At 54.3% G+C, this 23,698-nt stretch overlaps 1 protein-coding gene across 5 annotated transcripts in view; it reads right to left on the reverse strand.

The window, feature by feature from the left end:
* Positions 1-23,698, reverse strand: part of GSG1L (GSG1 like) — a 197,797-nt gene that overhangs the window by 59,403 nt on the left and 114,696 nt on the right. For 3 of the 5 annotated variants that reach the window (XM_044233445.1, XM_044233444.1, XM_044233447.1), the window contains exon 3: positions 12,862-13,014. The exons of 1 other annotated variant lie outside the window; for it this stretch is intronic. In XM_044233445.1, coding sequence (XP_044089380.1) covers positions 12,862-13,014 — 153 coding nt within the window. Of the gene's footprint in view, positions 1-12,861; positions 13,015-13,551; positions 13,583-23,698 lie in introns of those variants that run through there. One more of the 5 variants, XM_044233448.1, reaches the window with a different exon arrangement.

The raw sequence follows: 23,698 nt of genomic DNA on the forward strand, positions 1-23,698 counted from the left end.
AAAGTTGGGCCAGGCCCTGCTCAGATCTGCTGCCTTGGGTCCAGCACAGGCACGGAGCATCAACGGTGCTCCATGGAGCCAAATCAAATTGCACAGAACAACTGCTCAGATCAGCAAAGACCCACAGCCAGTCAGAGGAGGCCAGATGCCAGCCCCCAGGTCCCAGAGCATGTCTTAACTCCCCCAGAGTCCGTCTTACTCAGCCTGAAAGGCCACCATCAGCAGGCGACCCTGAACAACATGGGTTTGAACTTCACTTCCAATGTGGATTTTTTTCGACAAGTACAGTACTGTAGAACTATTTTCTCTTCCTTACGATATTTTTAATTACATTTTCTTTCTCTAGCTTGCTTTATTGTAAGAACACAGTATCTAATATGTATAACATATCAGATGTGTGCTAACGGACTGTTGATGTTGTTGGTAAGATTTCTGGTCAGCAGTAGACGACTCATAGTTAAGTTTCGGGAGCGTTAAAATCTATACATGGATTTTTCACTACATGAGGATTCAGTGCCACTAACCCCCATGGGTTCAAGGGTCACCTGTATGTGCAAAACAAAACAAACAAAAACAAACCCTAACTCTCATCTAGAAAGCACAGATGTACATATAATATGTAAGCAGATATACCGTATACCCACGGAGTGAAAGTTCCATGGAAGAAAGGACAATTAGGAAGAAAAACTTCTAACAAGGCTCCTAGGAGAGCAGTGATGAAACCAAGGTTGAGAAACACCGTCCTCAAACCATATCGTGGCCCCTCCATCCCGGAGTCAAAGGGAGGAGGCTGTCCTAACTGGCAGAGGAACACAGCAGGACCTTCTTTTTTTTTTTTAAGATTTTATTTAGTTTGACAGAGACAGCCAGAGAGGGAACACAAGCAGGGGGAGTGGGAGAGGGAAAAGCAGGCTTCCTGCTGAGCAGGGTGTCCGAAGCGGGGCTCGATCCCAGGACCCTGGGATCATGACCTGAGCTGAAGGCAGACCCTTAATGACTGAGTCCCCCAGATGCCCCGCAGCAGGACATTCTGAAAGGGTACTCCCGACCATCTCGCTCCCCCCACCCCCGCCCTGGTCTAGAATCGTCTCTGGCTCCCACTGGCTCCAGAGGGAAGTCCGAACTGCCAAGCATGGCGGCCTCTGTAGCGTTCTCTCTCCCCGCGCTCCCTGTGCTCAAGCTCTTAGCAAAGCTGCAGGTGAGCTACGGATTCCCATCTCCACCCCCATCTCTCCTATGCCGGTTCCGTCAGCCCACCCCGTTGGCTCTACCTTTCAGACCTATCCAGAGGCGAGCCACCTGTCACACCTCCACCTTCGCCGTCCTGGCCCGAGCAGCCTGCGTCTCTCCCCTGGACCATTCTAGTAGGCTCCTCACATCCTCCTTGCTGAAAATCCTCAGAGGCTCCCCCGCTGCACCCCACCATGGCAAGCCCCCTCGTCTCCTAGCCCGGGATCCTCAGACTGCCACAAGCCCGCCCAGCTTTCCACTTCCCCACCCCCGGCAGCACAGTCCCTGCCGGCCGGTCCCTGTGCCAACCTCCCTGAGCTGGGGCTGGAAACCCTTCCCTGGCTTCCTCCCTCAGGCCCTGGGGAGAAAGCAGAAGCCTTGCACGGCCCACCTCTGCGTCTCCAGGCTCCTCCCATGGCCACCCTGAGAACAGCCCACAGACCTGGGGCCGCCTTCTTCCTGCCCTCTTGCCCGGAGCTCTCTCTCCAACCCCCTTCACCCCCACCGGCCCCTCAGCCAGCCAGCGCCTCCCACTCTTTAGGCCTCAGAGGGCAGCCCCCCAGCGGGGCAGGGTACCCTGTGACAGCGTCTTGGGACTTCCTCTTGCTGTCACAGGCTCTGCCACTCGGCATCCACTGTCTCCCCCACCAGACAAAGCCCCCCCATGCCCTGCCCCGGAGCAGAGAGCCTGCTGCCTGCTTCCTGGCACCTGGCACAGGGGAAATGCTCAAGGACTTTCTGGGGAAGGAAGAAAGGGAGGGAGGAACGGGAGGATGTGTGTCCCTGTCTCTTTGCCTTTGTCACCCGTGACCACCCTGGGATCAACTTTCCGCCCATCCTTTAAGGCCTCATGTGAGGCAAGCGTTTCTCCCAGTTTCTGTGGGCCCCCGGGGGGAGAGGCCGGCCGCCACAGGCCCACCTCCCCCAGCACGCTCCGCTCCAGTCGGCCACACAGAGTCAAAATACATTTAAGCCACAAACCGACAGTCCCGAGGCCCTCCCACGAGCAGAGAGAAGCCGAGGGGAAAGGAAGCAGCCCGGGGGCCAGAGAGAAGAGTAGTTCAGCGGACCGGCAGCTGCCAAGGGCCGAGGGCTGGCGCTGACCCAGGGCGGATGGCTGTGGGGTGTTCTGTCTCAGGAAACCCGAGGGCAAGACCTGCGCTCTTCTAAGAAACTCAGGATGCGGTGGAATAGCGCACGTGCTAAGGGCCCCAAACACAGGGCTAGCAGACAGGGCTTCTCATCCAAACCCGAGCAACCAGGATGCGCTCGTCCAGTTAGCCCTGCCCCTGGTCCCCGCACCCCTGCCCCTTCTCAGCCCGGCGCGCAAGCCTGTTTAACGAGCAAGGCCTGAGCACACGTCACGCGCCCACTTGCTCCGCTGGCTCCTCCATGGATGGTTTCATTTCGTGGCTCCAAACTATCCTGTCGCTGCTTTCTCAGAGGCAACACGGGGGCTCAGAGAAGATACGCAATTTGCCCAGGACACGCAGTCCAATGTGGCCGGGCTGGGGTCCAGTTCCAAAGCCCACGCCCGCCCTAGGAGCCCACACTGTGAACCCAAAGGCTCAGGAACCAGCTCATGCGGAGGGATCTACCCATGGGCTTCGCCTCTGGAGTTCTCATGCATTCGATGAGAAGTAGCTGCGGGTCAGGACTTCAGGCCGCAACTGTGAAGGAGAACGATCAGGCCCCTGCTCTCCTGGAACCCGCTGTGTAGGGCAATGGTTCTCAACCGGGCGGGATTCTGCCTCCCAAGGAACACTGGGTGAGGTCCAGAGACATTTTGGTTATCATGCCTTGGAGGGAGGTGTTACTGGGGCCTCCGGTGGCTAGAGGCCAAGGATGCTGCTGAGCCTACCAGGTCCAGGATAGCCAACCCTCCCCCACCATGAAGAATGACCCAGCACAAAATGTTGTACCAAGGTTGAGCAAACCATGTCTGGGGGAGAAGGGCGGGGCAGCAGACAAGAAAACAGATGAGTATGGAAGTTCTTGCATCCACTCAAGGGTATCCACTGAGTGCCTAAGGCACTGCTGGAAAGCCCTAAGCCGTGAATAAAAACCACACGGTGGGGGGGGTGGGAATGGGAGGAGGGAGAAGGGAAGACCCTCCACCTCCAAGGAGATGCCCTTTGAGAGGGGCCTGAAGGAGTTGGCAGAGTGTGGGAGGGCAGTCCTGCAGACAGAGCCCCGGGCTCGGGCAAGATGGTCTCCGGGTGCCAGGAACACCGAGGAGGGACTGAAATGCAGGAGACGAAGGGGCTTAGAGAGGAAGGCACAGGCCACACTTCATAGTCAGGGGATGGAGCCTGGGTCCGATTCCACGAATGTAACCTTTGATAAACACCAACTAGAAATGGCAAAGACAGACTTTGATTTAGAAAAAAAAAAATCATGAAAATGGTCCAATTAGGCTAAGTGAGAAAAGATTCTACATATTTTTAAATCCCAAAAGGTTCTGGAACTGGAGCCCAGGGAACAGCTGTACCTGTGGGGAGTTTCAACTTCAGGTCCCCGGGGAGTAAGCCGACTGCTCCTCAGGCACATGCGTGGGGCTGGATAATAGTTTAAGATGTTAATTCGTGTTTTTTCCACTGTATTTTCTCCCCCTTTTCTTTCTCTCCAACCAGAGGCTCTAAACTTCCTTGTCTCAGAGGTTTGCAGGGAAGGGGCAAGAAAAACCCATCTGCAAATCCTTCCCTTCCCCGTTTTTTTCACTTTTGGAAGCCTTCATTCACTGAGCAGATTAGGTCAGGGGCCTCTGGGGGGGGGTGGGGGAAGGAGCGGTCTATACTGTCATCCTTAGGACAAAAAAATAAATAAATAAAAAGCTGGCCTTTTCTTGGCTGGGGCAGGGGAGGGAGGTGAGGGTCTGCAAGCTTGTTCTGTTGGCTGGCACTGACCACTTCAAATATTTTGAATTCAAAGTTAAACAGAGGATTACCATGTGACCCGACCATTCCTGCCCTCGGAAAACCTATGTCCGCGCCAACACTAGTCCGTGAACGCTCCTGCCATCACAGAAGGCTCAGAGCTAGCCAGAAAGTGGACACAACACACATGCCCCATCCACTGAGAAATGGAGAAACCGGATGTGGTGGACCTGGGCTGTGGAACGTTGTTCCGCAGTAGAAAGGAATGGGATGCTGACCCCTGCTAGAACACGGATGAAGCCCGTGAAGACCTCACGCTAAGTGAAAGCAGCAGCCGTAAAGACCCTACACGGTAGGATCTCGTTTATGCAGGATGTCCGCAAGGCAAATATGGAGAAAGACCGTGGATGAGCGGCTGCCCACAGCTGGGAGGCTTGGTGGATGATAAGGAGTGTTAGTGGGTACCCGAGTTCTTTTCGGGGCGACGAAAAAGTTTTACAATCGCACTGTGGTGATGGTTACTAAAAAGCACAAAACTGTACACTTTACATGGGAGAATTTTACGATCTATAAGTTATGCTTCAGTAAAGCTATTTTAAAAACAATGGGATTAAAAATCTGATCTGGGGCTTTCCCGGAAGGCCACACAGCTCTCTCCATGGCAACCATGCGCTGCTGAGGGGGCGTACCCCTCCCGTTTGCCAGGGTCCTCACGGTCACTGCTGTATTACACCCGGCTGGCTTTCCCCACTGATATCGCCCACACTGCTCAGTGGGCACTGGATTTGAGAACTTGGATCAAGAGGGACGGGACCGCAGGTGCTGAAAGTATCAGCCTCAGTCTCCCATCTCCTGTGTGGCCCCAGCGACAAAGAGCCCGGGGGACCAGAAGGGACTGGATGGACGGAGCAGCCGAGGCGCAGCAGCAGCCTCCATGGGCCCATGGGGTAGTAAAGCACATAGGCTTTCAGGACAGAACCGCACTCACCCCCGCTGTGCCTTGATGTTCTCAGCTATAAAATGGGGCATAAGGATAGCACCTACCATCACCGCCTTCCACAGAGGCGATGGGTTTAGAAGACTAGCACATAGCAGTCGCTCAGTAAATGCTAGTTACTGAGCCCATGGCTTCCTGTCTGCACTTCCAAATTTTCAGAACTTCTGAAATCCAAAAGCTTCTTTGTAACTCATTTTGACATAAAACCTGGCTTGACCCGAGCTCATTTAGCGAGAAAGCCTGACCTGAACAGATGTGAAACTACTGACGGTCTTTATTTATCCCCCTAGCATGAATATTCCTGGCTTTTACCACAGAGATAGGAGACGTGTTTGCTTACAGGGTGCTGCCCAGCCCCTGCCGCAGTGGTAGGTAACGGATGGTCTAGGGAACCACATTACCTTCCAAAATTTGAAAAGTTCTGGATTCTAGGACACTTCTGGCTGGGTTTCGGGGACTGTGACCTGTGGGATGATGGCAAAGACGAAGATGGATCCTGTGTCTGTCTGGCGTTACAGAAGACCGTAGAGCAGAGACAGGAGGCAAACAGCCCCCCAAAATTCTGAAGACCTGTGCTAGGCCAGGACAGGAGCTCAGTACGAAAATTAAGATCTCTCCCAGAAACACCCCGGGGATCAGGGGATGAGCGTGGGAAGAATGGGAACAGGGAGCTGGAGAGAGGATCCCAAACACTCCCAGCCTCCCCACAAAGCCTGCAGGCCAAGCACGCCCACCCGCTTGCTAGTGCTTAATGGTCCCAAATCAGAGGAGAAGGCCCAGGCCCCTCACTCCCTGAAACCATTACCAGTGCGGCCCTGCCCACCCAAACAGGACCCGGCCTCGGGCACAGCCCCAGTCTGCCCATCCAGACCCCTGTTTAATAAAGAATCCGCCTGGCCTTAGTCCTGGGTTCTGAGAGGGAGCCTCTAAATCCTTGGGATTTCCCAAGTGACTGGGGTGTCCTTGTTATGCACGAGCCCCTGGATCTCACCCGAGTTTTCGCTAATGAATGAGAGGACTCAAAATGGGGGCCGGCCACCAGGCAGATCCACCATGTGATCAGAGGGTAGGGCTTGGAGCCAGCGCCAACATCAGCCTCCAGGGGGTAGGCTGGAGGGTTAGAGAACTAGTTCAAGCGCAGGGCCTGAGAGCCCATCAGTCCTATGTAATGAGCCCCAGTAAAAGCCTCTGTAGACCAGGCTCAAGCAAGCTGCCTGGTGTATGAACACAGTTGCACCACCGAGGCTCTGCACCCCGACCCCACCACATTAGGTGGGCACCGAAGCCATGCATTTGAGGCCCTCCCATACCTCGCCCTTAGGGTCTCTTCCTTGGAACTCTTCCGGCTTGCCCCGATTGTGTCTGTGACTCGTTCTAGTGCATGATCGCAGGGGCCTGTGGGAACCCTGACTTTGTCAGCTGGTCAGGAGGGAGGCTGGCCTGGGCTGACACTGAACTTGTGGTGGGCATCTGAGGTGGAGGCGGTCTGGCTGGGGATCATGGCGTCCAAGGCTCGCTCTGGGCAGACGGCGTGAGAATTATATTGCAATGTACCAGTGGTATCAGAAGATCACCCCCCTTTGCCTTGATTTGGTTTTCTGCCAGACGCTGTCAGTCCTGCCCCAATGCCAGAGGCCACCTGCAGCGTGGGTTAGGATGGTTTCTGTGCCCGGTAGCAGCTTCCTTCCTCACATACTTACTTTCTTAGGTGGAGAAGAGTAGAGATTCTGGAAGGTTAATGCCTCAGGAGTGACTCTAAACCAGTGCCCGGCCGGAGCTGGTGAGTAAAGTGTGCTGCTTTCTCACCCTTCGGGCGAACAGTTCTGAGATGTGTTCTGCACAGTCTCTCAGAGGACCCCAGCAGGACTGACCCCCAATCGCTCCCTGTGCTCACCTTCGCATCAACACTCCCTGTATTGACTTTCCTCCTTTCCTGCCTTCCTTCTCCGCTCTTCCACGACACGTCCTGGGATTACCTCCCAAATAAACTACCATCACCCAAGTCAAGTCTTCATCTTAGGATCTGCTTTGAAGGAACCCAGATCAACCTCCGCCCTTCCAGGGGCTCTGAGTCTTTCGCTCCACTGTTGACCTCCTGCTAATCTCCCAACCTGAGAAGCCATTGGGATCTGCAGTCAACCCGTTCACCTGGGCAGTCACTTGTCCATCACTGCGTGATAATCCTGCTTAGTCCACACCCTGGGCATGTCTAGGGACCCAGGCCTGCCTAATCAGTATTTCATTCTCTGGAATGGAAACTGGCTCAGGAATGAGTCTATGAACCTAGCTGACCCAGTCATAGTCCTCCTTAAAGTTTTGCAGGAGCTGTTGGGAAGGAGCTCTCCCTACCCCCTAGAATCTTACATTAAGCCTGGAGTTGCATTTGACCCTCTTCTCTCCACATGGACAAAGCCTAATTGAGAATGAAGTCAGAAGAAAGCAGAGTTTGGAGATACACATAGATTCTTGACGACATGATCACCTGGATACAGCCATGCCTGAAGCTCAACCACCTTGTATTTTCCAATTAGGTGAATCAAAGTGTTTTTATCATCACCCCTTTTCTTCTGTTAGCTAATGTGATTAGGTTCTTGTCATTTGCAATAAAAATAATCTTTAATAATATAGAAATACATATTTCTCTAACTCAGACCCTCTTCATCTTTAGATACAAAAATACACAAATGTACTTGCTTTCTAAGTTATAGGTGAGAGACCCAGTCTGACCAGGGCAGGGAGACTGAACAGAGAGGATTATCCATGTGGGATTCTTTCAGCATAGACCCAAGAATAAGGGTATCAAGAAACTCATCCTACATAGTTACAATTGCCGCACTAAGAGAAACTCCAAGGTCCCCCAACCTCTGCCCGAAGCACACTGTGATGTCCACCTTGGCAGCCATGGAGCTGCTTGTTCCTCTGTCCACACCTCATTCTGAAAACGGTTCTGAAACCCGATTCCAAACAGCGACCATTGCCTTGCCTTGGCCACAAAATTTCCTTTTTCTCACTGCTTAACAAAATATTCTTACTGCCTTCTCCATGAGGTCTGCTTATTTCCCAGAAATGGTCACGTTTCTCTCCGTGCCGCAGCAGCTTTTACTAAAAGCCCACAGTTGGCTGGATTGCACAGAGAGTCTCCAAATGATTTTGTGTTTTTCCTAAGTAGATCGGTCTCGTTTTTCAGAGGAACTGAGGAAGAACAGACATGTTCCAGCCAGCTCTCACATTCCTTCTGGGCTCTAAGACTCTGGTCACTGGGGGTAGAAACTCAGGGAGTTCTGTCTTCCCCAACACCTCTTGGCTAAAGTCACGAGACCGGGCAAGGGGCCACAGGCGGCCGGAGCCACCCCTGGTCTAGAACTGGGTTTTGCCCGGTCCTGAGAGCCCCAGGAAAGATATGGCCCGCTGCAGGGCCTCGTCGTGACTTTCATGGGCCCCACGCATGTTTGTCTCCACGGGCCTGTTTCTCCATAAAGGAAATATTAAAAATCACACTTTATGACTGCAATGGTGGAAAGACAATTATGATCCAATCTAGATTCACTCTTAGGTCTTCATTATTATTGCATTAATTTTTCTTCTGTTGCTTTGAAAAGTAGTCAAACTGAAAACATTTTCCCTAGAAGTACTGAGAGCTCTAGCCCCAGGCCAGTGGGCCAGCAACCACAGCCCCCGCGTGCCCCCCAGTCCTCGGGGCCGAACCCCATCTGTACAACCACCTTCTGCCAGGAATGCAGCCCTGCTGGACGGGCCCTGCCAGCCTGTCTCCCTTCACTGGAGAGCATGATCCCCTTGCCCCCTGCCTCACTGGGACAGGGCTGGTCCCTGGGCCATGACCCACCCCTCGATATACTGGAAGACAGCTGGGAACAATAACAGGACAAGCTAAAGTCCCCCACTCAAAGCGCCTTATGCAGCAGGCTCGGCCGGGGGTTTAACAACTTACCAGGGACCTGACTGCAGGCAAGAGGGGACACGCGCAGTGCTAGCCCCTCCTCCAAGGACAGCATGTGGCAGGCCGAGCCCGGTGCCGGTGCTCCTGGCATCTCAGCCAGTGCTGGCTCTTATGAGTCATCAGAATCACTTGGTTCGTTGTAATAACTGGTTATAATAATTGGGTTAAGTAGGGGATGCCCCAAGTCTGCTTTCCTCTCTATCCTAGAAGGCTTTGACCTTGGGCTGAGGACCCCTCCGTGTGAGCTGGTCTGGCAGCCTCCGAGCCCAGCCCTTGCCCCCCTCCCACGGGCTCGGTCAATGGGCTTGGCCAATCCTTCGCCTCCCATCAAAGCTGGCCCGAAGCCCATCCCTCTCTTCCAGGGCCCTCCTCACCCCTTGCCCTGTTCTCAAGAGGCTCCAGAAAGGCCAGGGGCTCCCGGGCCCGGACAGCCTCTCTGCCGGTGTCCTGTTGCCCGCCCGTCTACCTTCTCCCAGGCAGGAAGACAAAAATCCTGTCTCTCCCCGACCTGCTACTTCGGTCTTCTGACATCATCTGGCTCACACATGCTTCTTAGTTACTGTTTTCTGAAGACTTGAAAGTCTTCTCCTTCCAGCCCGGTCACCCCTGCCGCTCCACCCTATGAAAAGAACACAGGGCTTTGAGGCCAGCAGGAGCCGGGTTTAATCCTGGCTCCACAACTGACCAGCTGTGTGACCCTGGGCAACTCAATTAACCTCCGTGAGCCCTGCATTGTTTATCTGTCTGAAATTACGGCAGACAATCTTATTTTCTTTAGCAGTGGGGCTCTGGGGTTTTTTTTGTTTGTTTGTTTTGCTTTGCTTTGTTTTGAGAGGTGAAAACTTTGCTAAGCCCTTTGAGGCGGGGGAAGAGCCCACATCTCCTACCCCACGAGAGATCTGCTTGTAGACCTGGAAATGCCTTCTCGGGCTGCCCAGCGGCTCTTACTGTGTGTCTGGAGGGCGCAGGGGCCGGGGGAGGGCTGCCTGCTTGGGATAATGGAGGGGATTCTTCGAGCTTGGAGCGGGAAAGAAAATGTAACACTGCCACCAAGAGAGAGGGACCAGCATGTCACAGCCCACCTGCTCCAAGCAGACCCGTGACCTCCCCACTGTCTGCTTTTTCCCACCTTCCCCGTGTCGGTGATCCACCGCTCGTCCCATCCCTGGCTGGAAGCCAGCCAGAAGCCGGCCAGGGGACCCTGGGTCAAAGGCTCTGGCCGTCTGGACCTGCAGAGCCCTCCTCAGAATCATGCTTCTGGGGGCGCCTGGGTGGCTCAGTGGGTTAAGCCGCTGCCTTCAGCTCAGGTCATGATCTCAGGGTCTGGGGATCGAGCCCCGCATCGGGCTCTCTGCTCAGCAGGGAGCCTGCTTCCTCCTCTCTCTGTGCCTGCCTCTCTGCCTGCTTGTCATTTCTCTCTGTCAAATAAATAAATAAAATCTTTAAAAAAAAAAAAAAGAATCATGCTTCTGGCTGCCTAAAGTAAAACACACGGGCTGAGAGAGCTCTATGGAAATCTAGTTAGCACAACATTCGAACAGGTGTGCGGCACTGGAGTATTTGTCTTCTGCATTAACACCCTAGGTAACAGCATTCTGCAAAAGCTCTAGTAAGCTTTTCACTGTGGAATGAACGCACCTCGAGGTACTTGCCGCGACTGTCGCAGGAGAGCCCGAACACAGGCTGTTACTTGTGACGGCGGCGCAGGCGCTCCCCTCTGCGGAGTCCTGTTGTCTCCGTTCCCCGCTGAAGGACCTACTGCATGTCAGTTACAAGGTCAAGAACTAAGGCTGGAACATTAGCCCCCATCTGGCTCATGGACCCCCCGAGTTCTGTGGACTCCAAGCTAGGAAGCTGCCCTGGGTCCTCTGCTCTCCAGACCCATCCAGGCAGCTCTCCTGCGCGGCCTGCAACCCTGCTCGCCTCACCCCCTAGCCGGACAGAGGGCGGGTGTGCCTGTTCCCTCCGCCCCTGCGTCCTTTCTCACCTCCTGGCCAGTTTCCTCGCCTCCACTCTTGCTCCACTCCATCCATGCCACGGCCAGAGCCCTCACCCCCAAATGCACATTTGACCATAGTCCCTCTGCTCCGGATTCTTGATGCCTCCCTGTCGCCTTCAGGGGAAATTCTGAAGATCACGGCAAAGCACAAAGACCCTCCCCCAGCCAGCTCTCCCGCCTTATCTCTCGATTCTCTGGCTCTCTCTACTCTGCCTTCCCATCATTCTGAACACCTCGGAGTTTCCAGAATACGCCACCCCACTAGGCCTCTGCCCATGCTGTTCCCTCTATCCGGAATGCCTTCCCCAAGCTGTCCATGAGGGAAACTCATGTTTTCTTCCACGTGTCAGCTCAAAGGGATGCCTTCTCCACCCCCATCCCCCGCCCTGGGCCCGGTACACAGAGGTCAACGCACTATTTTCTAATTGTTTGGTGAGCCCGTCTCTCACAAGACTGCAAACTTCAGGAGGATGAAGACGCAGCCGTTTTTCCTTTGACTCCCCCAAACCTACAGTGCCTGGTCCTTTAGGCCTTCATCTAATATTGGTTGAGTAAATCACTACAAGATGGAGGGAGGAAAACAAAAGAACAAACAGGTCTAGAACAGTCCACGGTTCGATAGCTAGGAATGGTGTGAGCAGGACCCCAAACGGACACTACGCCATGAGCTCACTCTCTTTTTCTTTGCTTTCCTTTCCTGTGATGGTTAGATTTCCACGCCCCAAGAGTGCCAAGTCACGCGTGTTTTGATCTGTGGGGTGTGCTGTAATCTCTTGAATTCAGCTCGCGATCTTTGTGGGGTCCCTCTGTTAGATACACACACTTCAATTAGGGGGAGATTATTTCCCTTACCAAAAGGATCATCGTTTCAGTTTCATTAAATAGAGGGTTCTTCCAATGCATGAAGAATGGGATTAGACTTATAGAAATTCAATTTACCTTTGGCTTTCTAGGAAGAGATACCTTACACAGCCAAGCCACCACTATCACCGTCAGGCCGCCTGAAGTTATGGTTCCTAGGCTCCTTTTACTCCCTCGGGCACATTCCCTGCTTAACCCCTCCTGACCTGGATCTGTTGAAACAACTCTGGGCACCTGGCCACGTAATCCAGTGGCCTTTTCTTGGAGTGGTCTGTCTCCACCTCCCTGAGTGCCATCACAAGGCTGGCCAACCCATTCTCCCTAAAGCCCTCAAAATGCCCGGCTCTGGGGCTTTTCTGCCCCATCTCTGCCCACCCCCACGCTAGTCCCTGAGCTCCCAGAAGTGTGGCTCCCTTGGCTTCCACATGAATGTCTCAGAGGCACATAAACTAAAGCAGATGAGGGATGGGCCTGCCTCCCCCAGAGGGCCCCCCGCTTCATATCCCTACGGAAGACATCATCATCCACTCGTTCTCAGAAGACACCGCTCTGTGCCTTGTCGCGCAAATACCATCCATCACGGGCCGTAAGATGTTCAGCTCCTGAAGATGTCTCCAGCCCATCCACCTGTCTCTCCTGCGCGTGGGAAAGGCCACCAAAGCTGCAACTGTCCCTTCCTAAAACCCCAGTCCTTATGATTAGCCCAGCACCTGGCACGCGATAGATATTCAATAACCACCAAAGGCGTGAATAAGTGAGCCGATAAATGCTATTTTACGAACCGTAACACGGAGGCTCAGAGAACGGAAGTGACTGGTCTAAGGTCACCCAGCCGGGGGGCGAGGGGGCGGGGCACAGCCAAGCCTCAGCTCCCGCACCCACAGTCCATTGCGCCCGAAGCCCAGGGGTAGGCTCCACGGCCCGGGGCCCTCCCCCTTACCTGACAGCACCGTGAAGACAGCGGCGAAGGCGTTGAGCTTGAGCCCGTCGATGACATTGCTGGAGCGCACGAGCTCGACACACATCAGGCTGAAGCCAACGACCAGCAGGAGGATATAGAGCACCTCGGAGACCACGGACAGCCACAGGACCCCTGCACGACAGGGTCAGAGCGGCCGTGAGAGGAGGGACCCAGCAGGGTGGCCCCACCCGGCCTACGTCCCCCCCCCCACGCCCATCGGTGGGAGAACCCAGACGAGGACGGCAGGTCTAGGGTGCGTCCTGATGCCACCGCGGATCACGGCCATGTCCCCAGAACTGGCTCAGGCGCCCCAGCCCAAGTCAGGGGGAGCCCGAGGTGCTCGGGCTGACGCTTCCTAGTGCGGGACCCCTTCTGACAGGAGGGAGGAACCTCCGTCCTGCAGCTGAACAGGGTCCCTGTCCTCCTCTGCTAGATGACATCCCTGTGTGATGGCCCGGAAGGCACCTGCCTGAGGATGAAGCGGACACGGTCTTTTCCGAGCTGAGTGCCGGGCAGGCGACATCACCGGGCCAATCCCCAGCCCCCAGGGCTTCCCAGTGGCTAAACTGGTCAGGGCGGTGTTCTCTGTCGCCTGCAGCTACGAGCAGACTCCATTTTCATGGACCTTACTCCACTTTTTTCTAGAATTTACTAGAGCTCCTGCCATACCTTCAACCTCGTGGCCGTGCTGGAAGCAGCCATGTTCTAAGGGGAGGGGCTTCCTTCCTGGAATTGATTGGTCCGGTGTGATCGTGTGACCTAAGATCAGCCAATCAGAGCCCTTCCCTAGTAGGCTGCGCTTGGAAACGCAGAAGTGACCCGGAAGAGCAGCTCTGATGAGAGTGTGAGCCTTATGCAGCGCCTGGTTCCAGCTGTTCCTGAAGGTCCACGGCACCTCTGCCCTTCCCGTGGTTTGGCTCCTCAAGTGTTTGTTTTCCCTGAGCTAGCACAGCTCCCTTATCTCCCCAGTTTTTCCAATTTGGGTTGCCATCACCTGCCACCTAGTGTAGGGGGCATATTCTGTTTCATACACACACACACACACACACACACACACACACACACACCCTGTCCGCCTCCCTCCCACCCCGACCACCACCACAAGACTTTCCTTTGGAGTGTCCCTTCCCTTCTCTACGTCTGTGTAGCTCAGTTGCAGCTGACACATCCTGGCTCCACTTTCGGGGACATGATTCCTATCCAGTCCATCGGAGCTTCAGGACCCCCCTGACTCTAGTCATTGGTTCGGGAATGAACCTCTCTATGCCTGCGTTTCTTCACCTTTAAAACAAGGATAATAATAACACCTATTTCATAGTGTTGTCGTGCTGTGAGGATTCCATTAGACAGCAATGTGAAGAGCTTGTTCTTAGCATCTAGTGACAGCTCAATTTGTGCAATATTATTGTTGTCGTGTGGGAGGAACACGTCCCCGCCATGCCCCAGGAAATGGAGCCCCGGGGCGCTTGAGTGAGGTCAAGGGTCAAGAAAGAGAAATGCAATTGTGGGAGCAGATAAGATTTCTGAGAAAAAGGATGGGTGAAGAAAATGTAACACATCCGGTGACTTACTTTCCAAGCCACACGAATCACTGTTAGAACAAGACTCAAGCTTTAGAGAAGGGACTATGGACCAGGCCTGATCAGCCAGAGATGGACGTATGACCCAAGTCAGTTCAATGAGAGTCAGTCACAGGACTTTCACTGGAACTATTGGCAAAAAAAATTCCTTTCTTTCTACTAGGTTTGAGCCTGGGAGGGTATAAGGATGGAGCTGACAGAGTCACCAAAGGGCAAGGGATTTCCTAAATGCAGAGCCAATGCCAAGGAAGGCAGCGCTGTGGGTGGAGGAGATCGTGTCCTATGACATTGTTTGAGCCCCTGGATCCAGCCATGCCTGAAGCTCCCAGTCATTTGTTCTTTCTATCACATGAACCATTTAAGTCCTTGTCTTTGCCTAAGCCAGTCTAAGGTGGAATTTCTATCCCTTACAACGAAGAGTCTCTTCTCCAAACCTGTCAAACACGTCCCTCCTACCTCTCTGCCTTTATAAAATTGTTCCTTCTACTGGGAACGTGCTAGGGACATCTAATATATACTATTTAGTGAATGAAGGCAATGGACAGAAATTTCTTAGTCCTTATCTGCTCCCTGATGAAGAATCCAGATTCTGAAACACCCACTATCATTCCTAGCACAACAGGCTTTCAGAGCTGAGGAGAAATTCTTTTTTTTTTTTTTTTGGCTACAAAAATATCACATCTCCTGGGCAATCCCTTGGATTTCTGTAAGAGAATAATGTGCTCTTGGCAGCCTGGCTGTTGTTGAAACACCCCCTGGCAAGGCACACTTATAGCCTCTGAGGCCCCTCTCTGGCCCAAGGCCCACCAAGGCAGCAGGGAGGAAGGCAGGAGATGCGGGGCGAGCTGAGCCACACCAGGAGGGCGGCAGCTCCCACAGAGGCCTGGCCTCCCTCCCGGCAGCCTTCGCCCCTAGCTGCCGTTGCCCTGGTGGCAAGTGGAGGCCGCCCCTCACCACTGTGCTGCTTACTGACTCAGCACCTCCCCCAGAAAGTCCCTATTCGCCACCCCCCGGGGGGGGGGTGTGCTCTTGTCCCTGCCCACATGGGCTGAGGGCCAGGCCTCCCACCCTCCCGCCTCCCGCCTCCCCCCTCCCCTCACAGCGGCATGCAGCTCTGCTCTTTCAGAGGCGCTGAGAGTTGGGATGGGGTGTCAGAGGCCGAGATGCCCAGAAAATAAGTAAGTTAGCTGTGGGGAAACAGGCACCAGTCTCTCTGATGCGTGGCTAGGCTTACTCAGGGTCCTTACTCTCTCCAGATTTATTTCCCGGTCCTGCCTCCCCCAATTCCCTTACCGCTCCACTGGGGCATTTCCTTTGTACAAGACTTACATGTAAATCCTCATCTCAGTGTCTGCTTCTAAAGGAGGCTGACCTCGGGCACTAGCACTCACCTGTTAACCTCCCCACGCCCGTACGACGGAACGAGGCGGCACCCGCTTTACAGAGGAACAAATTCCCATCAGAGGGACTAAGCAACGATACTGCACAGCTAGGAAGCGGTACCGCCTGGGTTCGAACCCAGGCTTCTCTGACTCCAGGAGCCACACTGAAATCACATCATTCTCCACCCTGGGGTGGGTCCGAGGGGCCCCGCCTGGGTTGGAGGGCACAGGGTTCCCTGGCCACAGCTCTCATCTCCACGGTCTCTGGCATTCCAGATAATTCCTGAACCAGGATTCCTGCAAGAGGGTGGCCACGCAGTGGGATGGGGGAAGGGGAGACTTCAGTCCTCCCCGATCCCACCAGATGTCGGGGTGAGGAGGGCGAGGGGTAGGATGTCACAAGGAAGAGCAGACAGGTCTTGAGGACCCCGGAAGCCAGGCTGTGGAAGGTGCGCTTGACCCATGAGGCTTAGGCAGCGAGGTCCTCAGGATCTTAGCAAGGGAAGGCCCCCCGTCAGGAGGGTCTGGAAGGCTGCACGGGTGGGGCGAGCGGCTGGAGGTGGGCTGCCACTGCAACGACAGGAGGTGAGGACAAGCGGGGAGCCCGGTAACTTCCGAGGCATGGGCTTGGGGGGACTCTGACCACGAAGGTGGTGGCAAAGGAACAAGGAGGAGACCAGAGTGGGGCCACGTGCCCTGCTGGGGCAACTGAGGCAGAAGGTGAACGTTCTTCATGGAGAATGAGGTGATGCTAAGGCAAAAAGACAACGAGGGTCCACGTGAGTTGCAGGACCTCCAAAGGGCTGTCCAGGAGCCCAGGCAGAAAGGTGCGGGCATTGGCCAGACGTGGGCGCTCACGACGTCTCGGAGCAAAGGGCGGGAGACAGACCCACAGGAACATCTGTACTCGGGGAGGGGGGACAGGGCGAAGGCTGTGAAGGCCACTGGGTGAGTGCCCCACCCGTCCCAACCGCAACGCGTCTGTGCACACTGCCCCCTGCTGGCACATGGACTCCTTGCACCCCTGCGCTTACCCCAGTCCCCAGAGCCCACCCCCTATCTTCACCCACCTTTAGGGCAGGCTGGACTCCCCCCCCCCAGCGGCAGCCCCCAACCAGCACCTGATGTGAACTGCTCAGTACCCCAAGTGGGTAACACTGGCGGGGGGGGGGGCATCCACCTATCTGGGCTTCCCACCAGGGAACCGTGTCTCACCACAACACGAAATTGTCTGAGTCAAAAAGTGAAGAAGCTACTCAGTTCTCTGTTATTTTTAAAATTCTTATCACCTCAATCAAAAGAGTCCCTCTTTGGTGCTAATGGGTCCTTAACACCTTTCTATCACCTGTCAATTGTTTAAAGTCCGGGAAAGGGCTCAGGATCTCCAGCAGTTCCTAGGCAGACTTGAAGGACATTTAGATAATTTCCTTCTGGGCTGGCAGTCTCCATCAGCCCCATCCTCTCCTGCCCTTCCCTCTGCTCTCGGCTCCTCTCCGACCTGCTCTGTGCCCCAAGGGCCCTGACTCCTAGGACTGTACCCCCAGGCTGCCCCACCCTCTGGATGAACGAAGAAGGGCACCAGCTAGAAAGGGTGGGTGGGTGGGTAGGAAAGTCATTGTTTCTCTGCCCTGCTCCCTGTCTTGTTCCCCTTCTCTGGCAGAGACTTCGTTTTCTTACTTTGACCACAGCTCCCAAGGGTTGTGGGAGCCAAGCAGCTGCGACTTGGCTGTTCCCACCCTTTTCCCTGCCCACCCAAGGCTGGTAACGGCTGGTACCCAAGGCTGGTAATGTGTTGCCAGCCTTCGGGGCCCTCAAATTCTCTTAGCCCTTCCCATTCCTCTATAAGGACTTTTTCATCAAAGTGCCTTCACTGGGAACATTTGGGGGATTCTGTTTCCTGCTGGGACCCTCCCCAACACGTCGTGGTTTTTGGCAAGGGATCCAATTAGAGCAGCGATCCGAGCCAGTGGTCTCGGTGTGGGCCCCAACCCGCAGCCGCACGTGGGAAGAAGTGATGCTAATTCTTGGGCCCCAGGACCCATCTGTGTTGTAACGAGCTCTCCAGGCAATGCTGACGAGCTCAACATGAGCACCACTGATCAAAAGCTCCCTTTTTAGCGTAGGTATAAGAAAGTGAGTCAACTTCGGGGGCGCCTGGACCACTCTGTCAGCTAAGCATCCATCTCTCGATTTCCACTCAGGCCATGAGCTCAGCGTCCTGGGATGGAGCCCCACGGCGGACTCTGTGCCGGGCTTGGAGTCGGCTTGAGATTCTCCCTCTCCCTCTGCCCTCCCTTTCTGCCCCTCCCACCCCGTCTAAAAAAAAAAAAAAAAAGTGAGTCAACTTCAGAAATTGAGTCAATGCTTGATGGGGGATTCTGGCACCTGGCAAACACAGAGAAGCAGGAACTCGAATAACGAAACTTCGGGAATCACCGCATAGGGCATGCCTGCCCATCCGTGCTCTTCGCGAGTATTCGTGTTACGGAGGCACGCACGTGTGAATAAAGGGGGTCGGAAAGGACACCCCTGGCCTGGATGACAGGGTCTTGCCTTGCTGATGCCCAGAAAGTCTCCGTAATCACTGGGATGATTGTTTCGCCTCTCTGAAACTTGGCATGAATGCCTCGATTTGCAGCTGAGAAGTGGTGACCTCCCGGGGCACGAGAAATGAAATGGCTTCTCGTCAGGTACGGGGCCGTAGGGTGACAGCTGATCCTGTTAGCCGCACTTCTTGCCTTTTTAAAAAACAGCTTCACGACACCAACTCTGACCCTCCATGGATGGAATTGATGGGTTTGCAAGAACAATTTCCCTCCCGTCCCCAGTCCCTCCCTGGCCAAGACGGTTCCCAGGGCCAGTGTCGCCGAGTGGGAGATCCCGGGTGGGAACCAGGTCTTGGATGTACGACCTTGGCCGGGGGCCTTCTCCTTCTATCCCTTGGTTTCCTTGTTTGAGAAATGGGCATTATAGATTTGTCCTGAGCGTTTAATGAGACAATATCTATAAATCACACCAGCCTGACACTTGGGAAGTATTCGAGAAAGCTCCATGTTACTGTTACTTCCTAATGAGTATGATTATGAGCAATTAGAATAATTATAAGTGGCCGTGGGGCACAGGTATGAAGAACACAGAGCTGGGCCGGGTCACCTCGGTGGATGCCCGGCTCTGTCAGGCACTAGCTGGGAGACGGGGCAAGCGATATGCTCCCAATGGATATGTTTTCTCGCTTGGAAACTGGGGCTAGATATCATACCCACTTTGCGGGCTGTGTGAGGACACAGTGAGTTAATTGATGAGCAAAGTGCTTAGGGCAGTGCCTGGTGGACAGCAGGTTAGTTATATAAGCATGAACAGTTACTATTATTGTTTATGTTGTTATTCCCATGGGACATGGCCAAGGGGTGGGCAGCCTGGACAAGTCCTTCTCAGCCTCTGGACAAATAAAACCCATCTGGGGTGCAGAGGGGGACTGTTGCAAAATCTGGTGAAACCCCGAGGCAGGGCGGCATTTCAGGATAAAACATTTCCCCCCTCCCCCCAATCCATCAGTTTAATATGTCAAATCCATAAATCGCGGTACTGTGGCTGCTGGCTGTGGGCTCAGAGACACGCCCCCTGAAACCCAGCATGTTAAATCATGTAAATGACGTGGGCCAGGACCTCCGGGGCTGCAAATGGCTTCATGACAGCTGCTGTTTGTGCAAAGTCAATACTGAGGCTTAGAGGCAGGGATGCTCAGGGGCTGGGAGGAAAAGGCCAGAGAGAACTCAGGGACCTGCAGGGAGGGGCTCCGGGGCCCACTCAGCCCCGAGCCCTCCAACTGCAGATGAGACGTTAGCCCAGAGAGGAGTTAGGATGTGCCCACCTCCCAAAACCGATTGAAGGTAGATTGGGGTGGGGGCGGCCGTCCACCTCCCAGGCTGCTTAATATTGCAAGGCTGGGGAGCAGGGTAGCCCTCTGAGAGGCACAGGGATTGAGGTGGGGACAGGGCGGAGGGGAGGAGCCGCAGCAAGGCGGGTGGATGGTGGTCGCACCACGTGTCAGCAGCCCTGAGTTCCAGCTGACGCTGAGGGACCTCTGCAAGGTCCCTGAGCCTCTGTGGGCCTCAGTTTCCCTCCCAGTAAAACAAGTGGATTCTCAAACAAGCTGCCAACAGGCCGAATCCTGCCCACAAAAATGTCTTGTTTGGCCCACACAGTATTTTAAAAATATCTGAATTCATTATCAACATTTAAAAATAGGAGACTTCACATGCAATTTGATCCAGGTTTCTGGATTCGTGTGCAAAACGGGTGCACGCACAATTCGGGACCCTCATCCCCGTAGGATGATGATTGTGGGGCCCAGCGGGGGCTGCTCCCCTCAAACACAGCACGTACTTCTGGGTCACTACAGACCCTACATGGTCCCCTTCCCCCTTGCATGGCCCGTCTGACTCTCGTGAGTCCGTGAATCAACAGCCCCCTATTAGGAAGGTGGCAAAAGCCATTTCTATCCCTGACTCTCCACGGCAAAGTACACTTGAAGAGTCTGTACGGCCCTCGCCGATGCCTCCATGTAGGAGCGAGACGCCCGGCAAGCCCTCAGTCGTCAAGCTTGCTCAGGGACAGGGAAGGTTCCAGCAAATACCACGCCACCCCCTCCCCCCACCCAGGAGGGTGCCAAATTGCGAAAAGAGTTAGATTAAAAGGAAAGACAATTCAGCTCTAAAAATATGCCCACATTGAGAAAATGGAGCCAGAACACGGATCTAAGAGCCCTTCCGCCTGCCCACCCCGGCCCCACGTCCTTTGTGAGAGGCCCCAGAAGGCTGGTGAGTTGCCAGGGTCATGGCGCCGGGAATCTTCTTTCACTGAGTCAGACAGAACCTTTTAGGCTTGGACCGGAGGTCCCGGTGGCGAGCCTCGGTGGCCGCTCTTGTAGGATGTGCAAAAACGTCGGGTAACAGAGGGCTTGGGATGAGAATGCCATTCAAATGCCAACCAGTGTGAAGTTCAGAAAATGAGGAACCTGGGCAGGACTGTTCGCCACACCGCGATCTTTTCGAGAGCCTTCCTTCTCTAGCGCCTCTCAACGCAAAGCGGGTCTGGACACCAGCAGCAGCTGTAGCCCCCCGGGGAGCCTGTGAGAAATGCAGATCCTCAGTCCCCACCCAGACCGACTGACTCAACGTCTGCATTTTCAGGTCCCCAGCTGATCCAGACGCATGGTCAAGTGTGAGGAACACTGCTCTAGCCAACAAAGTTCAAGTGCTGGTGCCCTTGACACGTGGGTCCTGAGCAGCCCTGCGCACCTCCAACCCTCAGCACGGCCGCGTGCTGAGCATTCCACGCCCTCCCGAGCCTCAGGCTTGGCCTCAGGCCCTGAGGTGTTGTCCTCTCTGGGGTCGTCAAAGATCTCCACATCCTGGATTCCAGAACATGCAAGTATATTACCTTACACCGCAGAAGGGACTTTGCGGATGTGATCATGATCTTGAGACGGGGACGTCATCCTGGATTATTTAGACGGGCCCCATGTAATCACGAACATCCTTAAAAGAGGGATGTTGGCCAGAGGGCCAGAGGCAGGAGCAGAAGATGGGACAACAGAAGAAGACGTTGGAGTGATGTGGGGTTAGACTCGAGCCAAGGAAAGCAAGCAGCCTCCAGAGGCTGGAAAAGGTGAGGGAACGGTTCTCCTCTGGAGCCTTCAGAAAAGAACACATGCCTGCCTTGTAATTGATTTTAGCCTCCTAAGGCTCATTTTGGAATTCTGACCCCTTGAACTGTAAGATAATAAATCCATGCCATTTTAACTCAATGGGTTTGTGTTAATGTGTTACAACAGCCATGAGAATCTAATATACCTTCTTTCTTCAGAGAAGGTCACCTCCACCAGGAAGCCTCACCCGAGGAAGCCTGACCCCAGCCCCTCACTGCAGCCCCCAGACTGACCTCAGCAAAGAAGGCAGTCTCTCCACCCTTTCCAGTAGATCCTGTCCTAAGGTGGAGCAAGCCTGGACTTGGGGACAAAGAGGTCTGGATTTGAACTTGGATCTCTATCTTAAACCTCTCTGAGCCTCAATGTCTTTGGCCATAAAATAAAATCAATGTTATGAAACGTACACGTCTTCTGGACAAGTTAGAAGAGATCATGGCTGCAAACATTGCCCCCCGCCAACCACCCACCCCTGGTCTGGCTCCTGGCACATCCCAGGTCCTCAGCAAACGGTGGTGTAGCAAATTGACACTCTAGGACCGCAGAAATGAGTCCTCCTCCTCCGAGCTCACACGTGGACAAAGCAGTCGATCACCGGAACAGGATCTGACAAGGCCTTATTGCCCCCAGAGCTCTGCAAGGCTCTAGTCCCCAACAATTTAGAAATGACTCTAGCAGACATGCCCTTTAGAAACTGCTCTGTTGGAATCCGGGACCAGTCACTGAGCATTCGAGTTGTGTCATGGTGACCTTGGCCTTCTTGTGTCATGGTGACCTTGGCCTTCAGCATCAGACTGCAGTGAGTTTTCTTCCTCTTTAGGGTCCAGAAGTGGGTCTTGGAAATAAACTCGGCCCCACACAGGCTGGGGCCTGGGAAGTGTAGCGGGGAAAAGCGGAGAAGATGGAGGTTGAGTTCTGGTCCCCAGCCCCACACTGCCCCCTACCCCCACCATCGTCTTGACCAAGAGCTCTCACCTCTGCGGGCCTCTCTTTCTCCCCAGACGGGGCTGCTGTGCAGGCGAAGGAAATAGAAGGGGTCAGAAGCTGAGAACTGGCCCTAAGACGAGTTTCTGAAATTTGTTGTTGTTGTTCTGTTTTCTGGGTTTTTCGTTGCCTCTCTTTCTCTGTCTGTCAGCCTCTCCGTGTGTGCGTCTCTCTCTTCCTCTCTCGGTATATGTGGTATTTTTAAAATTTTGAATGAGATGCCAACGTTTAAAAATGGGAAAACCGCATGAGAATCTAGATTCTTGCGGAAGCCTGGCAGGCCAGGGCCTCGTCGCCACATGAAGACATTGGCTAGAGCCGAGCGGTGGCTACTCCCGCAGGCGGGGCACGGCCTCTGCACTTGGCCACACTCCCCACCCTTCCCTATAGGATCCTGCCTTGGAGTGGAAGACACCCTTGAGGGGGAGCAGAGTCTTTTACAATGGAGCTGGGAGGAAGTAGCGAGATGGAAAAAAGAAGCCAAGAAGTAGGCAGTCAGGGGACAGAAATGGTCAGGGCTCAGGGAAGATGTCTGCCTTCTGCCCAGGAAGACACTGTACCCGAGGGACCTCCCAGATACCCACCGGTTCCTACTCCAGCTGCCAGGCGGGGAAGACTAGTACCCTCTAGAACATCTCTGCGAGCATAAAGCAGGACTGGAAGGGAGGAAAGAAGAGAAAGGCTTCCCCGCAGTGAGGTGGTGATGTGCCCAGTGCTTAAGTCATGGCCCGGGAATCAGACACCCAGGCAAACCCCAGCTCTGCTACGGACTTGCTGTATGGCCTTGAGCCTCAGTCTCCCCACCCACCCCTTGTGAGAATTAAAGAAGCACATCGAGAGGCATAACCAAGGCTTAGCTCATGGTGGGACCCAATGAATGCTAGCTGTCCCCACTCAACAGATGAGCACACGGAGGCTTGGAAAGCAGAAAAAACTCATCCGTCTCAAGCCTGACAAAGCCAGGCTCAGCAAGTGGTAGGGAGATGCTGTCATCTGGATTATCCAGATTCAAGATCTGCTCAGGACCCCAAGACTAGCCATGCTCTAGCCCTCTGCCCTTTGCCTCCTTGTGGCCCCCCTGCTGAATCTGTGGTCCCCTATGGCTTCAGTGGCATCTGATCTGTCATCCCTGACCCTGACCTTTAGAACAAGTGCCCCGTCTC

This window comes from Neovison vison, chromosome 14, assembly GCF_020171115.1.
Source record: "Neovison vison isolate M4711 chromosome 14, ASM_NN_V1, whole genome shotgun sequence".
In the NCBI taxonomy this organism is placed as follows: Eukaryota; Metazoa; Chordata; class Mammalia; order Carnivora; family Mustelidae; genus Neogale; species Neogale vison.